The following is a 7,212-nucleotide window of genomic DNA, read 5'->3' on the forward strand; positions in this document are numbered from 1 at the left end:
CCTTAGTTCTAGTTTGTAAGAGCTAAAATTATTCGAAACTAATCCAAACTGATACAAATGGATCCTCTCATTCAAATTAAATGCACATGTGTTGTTGGAACTATATATATTTAATTTATTGACTTGTTTATTATTATTATTATTATTATTATTATTATTATTATTATTATTTGAAAAGTAATTTATTGACTTGTGGAAAATGTTTCCACCAACTCATTCATAAGAATTTTAAGCAAAGTGGGTTTTTCCTATTTCCACAAAAATTAGGGACACCTCTGTCTCTCTACATCAACTATTCCCAAGTCTTCAACAAGAGGAAGTCATGAACCAAAACACAAGCCAAAATTTTCACTATAAAAAGGAACCTAAGAGCACTAATATGAGCATAAAAAAGCCATAATTATCTTCTCTCTTAAACACAAGCCATAATCTATGGCCAATTTCTACGCCAATGCCAAAGGCTTTTCCATTTTCTTCTCATCTCTTCTTTGGCTATTACTAATTGCAAACCTTCACCTAACAAGTCAGTCTCTCTCTCTCTCACTCTCATCAATGTTTTTGGTTTATTAATTATCTATATCATAATCTACTTCCCATTTGATTCATACTTTTATGTTGGTTTTTTCTACCCTTACTTTTTCATTTTTCCTCTAAATGATCATAAAGTGAGTCATTCTTGCTTTGTGTTTTCAAATGCATTCTTAAGTTTGAATTACGCTGTCCTTGATGCCATTGTTCAACAAAACATTGATGTGATATGTCTATTAGCTAGCCTGTATTATGCCAGTTCAACGAAAATTTATTTAGTGGGCGTGTCACGTAAATATTTCATTAATGGTTAAAACGGTAAACTCTTAAATAAAATATGATTCAAATGGTTGGAGTTTCAAGAAGTGCAGATAAAGTCTTACATCGGTTAGGAAATGAGGTAATCTATAGTAAATAAGTAAGGACAATTATATCTTTATTGGTATGAGGTCTTTTGGGTCAAATTAAAAGCAAAGTCTTGAGGCTTATGGTAAAAGTAGAAAATATCATATACTATTGTAGAGATACTTGGGGTACTGTTGTCATTTATCTTTTTACCTCTATGTATCTCTCATTTTTAAGTTTTGTAGGGCCCATTTGGTAACGTTTTCATTCCTTGTTTTTCATTGCTAAATTTTATTAAGAAACCCCAACATTTTGAAACTAATTATGTTTCATGTATCTCGTTTTTTGGAAACATTCTCAAAATTTAATTTATAGAAATTTTGGAAACATGTCAAACAAGTTTTTTTATTTCTTGTTTTTGTTTCCAATTTGTTACAAAACATAAATATAAGCATTTGTTTGATGATCTTTGAACTCATAGGTGATGGAGTCATGCAATTATATATATATTTTTTATTACAAATGAAGAAAAAAAACAAAAAAAAAAAAGACCTTAAACCAAACCAACCGTAATTTACCCTTCTTTAATGTTTCTAATTTATTCCCTCTTTGACGTACCTATCTCACTCCAATTATAATTATAATTCAATAGATATTGCATATTTAGCACATCTAATATCTATATATGATTCAACAAAATTTCTCCAATTTCATGTAGATGCTCAAATCGGTGTATGTTATGGCCAAAATGGTGATGACCTACCATCTCCAATGGATGTCATTGAACTTTACAAACAAAACAACATTCAAAGAATGCGACTTTACGATCCAAACCAACCCTCTCTTGATGCTCTCAGAGGTTCCAGCATCGAGCTCATGCTTGGAATCACAAATGACAAGCTTGAAGCCATGGCCACCAGCCAAGACAATGCCAATTCATGGGTTCAAAACAACATCCTCAACTTTGCCGATGTCAGATTCAAGTACATCGTCATTGGAAATGAAATAAAAACAAACGATAACGCTGCTCAATTCCTCGTCCCCGCCGTGAAAAATATCCAGAATGCAATATCAGCGGCGGGCTTGGGAGGCCAAATCAAAGTTTCCACTGCGTTTGACACTGGAGTTCTTGCAGAGTCCTTCCCTCCTTCAAAGGGCTCCTTCAGAAGTGACTATCTTCCGATTCTCGACCCGACCATCCGCTTCCTCGTTGACAACAACTCACCGTTGCTCGTCAACTTGTACCCCTTACTTCAGTTATAGTCAAGACACTGCAAATATTCCTCTTGATTTTGCACTTTTTACAGGGACGTCAACTATTGCAGATGAACAACTTGGTTACCAAAATTTGTTTGATGCCATTTTGGATGCTGTTTACTCTGCTTTAGAGAAGTCTGGAGGTGGAGGACTGGAAATTGTTGTCTCGGAGAGCGGTTGGCCAACGGACGGTGGGGAGGCCGCGACGGTGGACAATGCAAGAACTTACAATAACAATCTAATTCAACATGTGAAGGTAGGAACTCCGAAGAGACCTGGAAGACCTATCGAAACATATGTGTTTGCAATGTTCGATGAGAACCAAAAGACAACTCCTCCTGATGTAGAGAAACATTGGGGTTTGTTCTCTCCGAACAAGGAATCCAAATACACAGTTAACTTCAATTAATATTGGAGAGAATATAGTAAAGCCAGTTAAAATAAATCTTTACCCAGTTATCTCCAATTAATATTAAGGTTAGCTAAAATAAATCCTTTGATATTTGATCCTCACGTCATGGTTTCTATTATTTTCTTTTGAATAATAATTTAGTTCATGTATTTTAAAAAACCAGTATTTTAGCATGTTTTTTTGTATGTTCTATCCTAATTTTTAATCTAAAGGAAGTTATATGAATTTAGAAATTTATAGGAGTGGATGGAGGAAGATATAGGACTCGTAACTCAAACGGTATATATAAATTATACAATATTTTATAATTTTAATTTAATTTTTCCACTTGAATTCTTTTATATATATATATATATATATATATATTTATAGTTTAAAATTTTGGATGATAATTTATATATATAAGTATATGATATCAATCCTATCCATTATTAATTAATCTAATTTATATTTTATTTAAATTAAAATTAATTTACATATTTCTAATTTGAAATAAAATATCAACATTTTATCACACTTTAAGCATTCATGAGCATTCAAAACGTTGTCAACAACGAGGCGTGGTGGGAGTTGGAGATGCCCTCCCCCTCCTTGCGAAAAGTTTTAGTCTTCATCTCTAATCCATTCTCCAATTTTGATAATTGAGGTCAATGTGCTCATTTGGGTATGAGACCTTCCTGTGTTAAATTACTAATTTAGTAATTAATTTTAATTATTTTGAAAACTAAAAAAGAAAAAAGAGTGTATATATAAATTATATCTATTTTACTAAAAAAAATCCTTTACTAGTATAAATAATTAGTTTTAGAAATATTTAACATTGTATTAATAGTTTAGTAAAATATTCAATCCGATATATATTTATTATTTAAAAATAGAACCGAGAACAAGGTGGGAAATTCATTCCCTATTCTTGTAGCGGTCGGGACTCGACTTTACAAGGATCTTTGTCATCGAAACATGAAAATAAAAATTTAGAGAGATAAAACTTTTTAAGGAGAAATTTTGGAAATAGTAAATTAAGAGATAAAAGAATAAGATTTAGAGGAAAAAAAAATAGAAACAGAAAAGTTAAATTAAGAAATAAACATTTTAAAGAAAGAGAGTAGAGTTGAGAGCGAAAGAAAAAATACGAGGAAGTTGCGTTAAAATAACTAAATTTGACCGCGTCAATGAGAGTTGCCCTCTCTTAAGAAAATCTGTTATTCTAACGTTTCCTGACGTCATCAAATGACACAAACTACTTCCAATACCCGAGTTGCTAAAATTCCTCATTTATACTTTCATGCAAAACAACCAACATTCTCTCGTTTCATATTGTTTGAGTTCGGAATTGCCAAGCTTGGAAGAAAGGTAGGTCGGGGTAGTCGGAAGGATTTCCTCTGAGCTGCCAAAGAACCTTCCAATGTTTTTAAAGAACCTGCAAAACAAGATTAGCACTCCGACGAGCAAGTTAGTTTCTAACCGATCTAACTCGCCGAGTAAATCTGGGTTTGCGTGCCTTGCATTTAATGCATGAGTTTCTATTTATAGAAACTGGGCCCGATAGGAACTCTGACACACCCTAAAAACGCGATGTGTTGTCGGGTTTTAAGAAACACCGTTACGATAAGACTATAGGTCGACTCGGCTTACTTAGGTCATGCCTCAGGTTCCGACCTCAGCGAACTTGGGCAAATTATTATACTGTACACGATTTCCAATCTGTGCACCTTTGCGATACTGACACGTGGCAGGTGGAAATCAGCATCCAACATTGGCCCACACTTCGACGGGGCAAAGGTCGGCTCCGCAAAGTATTCCGAGGTAATTGCGGATGAGTAGAACCCACGTGTTAATGTGTGATTTCACAAATGTCGTCAGACCTAATTTATGTTTCTAGAACTTAGACGTCGCCACATGGATCACCCATCATGGACAAATCTTGTCCGTTGATTCTCTTTTGACCAGACGGTCCTCGTGCTTCTGGTCTATTCTATAAAAAGCGGGGTTCCTTTGTTTCATTTTTTCACTTCGGAATTTTTGAGTACCTCGGCTGCCGTCTAAGTCAAGTATTTCTCCCTCCTCCATTAGGTAGTTTTTAGGTGTCCTGATAGTCCTAACCATGAGTAGCTCGTCGAGTGATTCGTCGTCTAGGTCGACTAGTTCTTCGAGTACAGAGAATATTCTAGGGGACCCGAACTTAGCCCCTACCTCGGGAAATCCAATTGTAGATCCTAGCTTGGTAAACCCTAATGTAGCTTCCACCTCGAGAACCCTATTGTTGGCCTGGTAGTTGAGCTTCCTCCCTCGACCTGTTCGGTAGGTAGACTGGCCGAGCTTCATAAAACGTACCTCATCCCTAATTCTATACAGCTTAGGGTACCCAACGTCGGCGAATACCTCAAGAACCCCCCTCCGGGCTTCGTTAGTTTTTATCCTCAGATGTTTAGTAGGGGGGTTAGACTTCCCCTTCATCCATTCATCTAGAGGTTCCTTAGCACGGTCAACCTCGCCCCAGCTCAGCTCTCTCCTAATGGATGGTCTACCGTACTTGGGGCTTACGTATTGTGGTGGGTCATCCGGGACGAGGACGAGGATAGGCTGACTGTAGATCAACTCCTAGCCACCCACACAGTCAAAGCCTTCAACGAGGGGTGGGGTAGGTATTACCTCTCTGCTTGTAGGAAAATAAGTCAGCTCATTAGGAATCCATCTTCTAATAAGAACTGGAATGAGTGTTAGTTCCTCGTCTCCGGAGATTGGCTCGTGAAAACGAAGAGGGTCAGTTGATCTGCCACGTCCCAATAGAGTTCGGAGACATAGATGAGTGTCCTAGGTAAAAGATTAGGTTCCTTCAGGTTTCTCGCCCTTCTTCTTATGACGTCGTTTTATGATGTAGCTCTACCATCTCCCATTCCGAGGATTAGCAGCAAGTCGTGGGAGATCATCAAACGTGCCCAAGGTCGGAACCTGAGGTACGCTTTGTGGGGCGAAGCTCTCGTTTCAAACTATCACCTTTTCTCCAGCGGTCTCAGCTTACACGACCGGCCGGACAAGCACAATAAACTACCCAAACGTCGGCAACATAGATCCGAGAAAAGCAAGGCTTCAGAAGGTAACCTTTGCTTCGAATTTCTACTTGGACTTTTGATCTTCTCGCTGACTTCGATTTCTTTACAGGGATGGCTTCAAAGTTCCTTGCCCTCGGCAGTGGCAAACGACAGCGTGCTTCAGCCTCAATTGCGCAACCGGCCCCTCCTCAAGCTCGTCAGCGTACGAGCACTGTTGACGTCCCGGCCCCCGAGCTAGCTAATCTGGCCAAGGTCCAAGCCCTCCAAGCTCAGCCTCTACAGATAGTCGCGGGGGGCGAGGGGTCGGTAGCCCCTTTGCAGCGGAATAAGCAAGGGAGGGACTCACTTCGATTTGAGGAGGTTACCTCCAAATCTCCGCCACCACCTATCGTGGTCGACTCGGAGGAAGGGTCCCCATTAGGTTTGCAATCCTGCGACGGGTTCTGATTCTCGTTCAAGCTCACGTTTTCACCTCCGAGCATCCATGATGTCACGACTAAGGTGAGATCCTTAAACTCTCGCCGGGTAGAGCGAGCTGTCCAGACGCTCGAGAATCCGGGAGACGCGTTGAGGAAGACAATGGCTCTTGCTGCAGAGGTAACTTCATCTACTTTGCTTCTCTCATTTCTTGTTTTTGTTAGTTGGTTAGTTAGTTTTGGTTTATTTTTTTTTCCTTTTTAACGTCAGACCTTTATTGTTGCACTACCACGCTTGACTTTCTGCGTCCATGGTGAGCTCTGAGCTCGAAGGTCGATACCTCAAGGAAAAGAGGAGATTAGGGCCTTATACGAGCGGTGAATTGCTGAGCTTGAGGTAGAGGTGGGGCAAACACGAGTCGAGATGGAAGCTGAGGTTGACAGATCTCAAGCCTTGATCGCTCAAGCACGTGCCGACCTGCAGAACACCAGGGGGCAAGGCGAGACTTCGGACAAAGGTTGGAGGGAAGCTCAACAGAATATGAAGAGCTGGGCTTACTTAGAAAAGAAGGTGAAATAGTTCCTTGAATTTGATGGCCTTGCACGCGACCTTGGGACAAGGGTTTCTACTACGCCATCGGGAAGCTCGAGATCACTTGCTCGGAAGAAGACATCACCGTCGTCGAGCAGGAGTATGAGGCCATCTGGGTCGACCGTCCTACTGCCGTTGGCGAGGGAGCCGAGACAGCGAATGCCAATGTTGGAGCCAGCAAGCCCAACGAAGATGATGCTCCTTAGGAGTAGTCCCTTCCCCTCTTCCTTCTGTTGTCTTTGAAAGAAGAAGAAAAAGAAAAAGAAATGTTGTACCGAGCAGAGGAATATATACCTTGGCTCTAATTTGGAACAATTTAAATTTTTAATGAAATGAGACCTTGTTCAGACCTTAGTTGTTCTTTCCGAAATTTTTACACTTAGAGAATTTTCAATTTTATTATTTGAATTTCTCAAGTCTAGACACTATTTTCTTTGCCCAATGACTTACAAACCGAGGTAACTCAGCTCGGCGGTGTGCTCAAATTATAAAGGATGACCAGGTTCTTACGAGCTGACCAGTGCTTCCAAGGTTCGAAAAATGCAACAATCTTTCTCGTTATTGTCTAGCATAGGTCATACCATTTAGTCTTCCTTGGCCCCCATTTCA

The 7,212-nt window shown here is 39.3% G+C and overlaps 1 protein-coding gene across 1 annotated transcript; it reads left to right on the forward strand.

Moving 5' to 3' along the window:
• Positions 1-390: 390 nt before the first annotated feature.
• LOC111025328 (glucan endo-1,3-beta-glucosidase, basic isoform-like) lies at positions 391-2,643 on the forward strand. The gene is given in 3 exon segments (XM_088124783.1): positions 391-523; positions 1,592-2,118; positions 2,120-2,643. Coding segments are annotated over 3 exon segments (1,038 nt in total). The 5' UTR covers positions 391-432; the 3' UTR covers positions 2,540-2,643.
• Positions 2,644-7,212: the final 4,569 nt, after the last annotated feature.

Source organism: Momordica charantia (genome assembly GCF_013281855.1).
Source record: "Momordica charantia cultivar OHB3-1 chromosome 6 unlocalized genomic scaffold, Mcharantia_2.0 BLBB01000006.1, whole genome shotgun sequence".
NCBI lineage: Eukaryota > Viridiplantae > Streptophyta > Magnoliopsida > Cucurbitales > Cucurbitaceae > Momordica > Momordica charantia.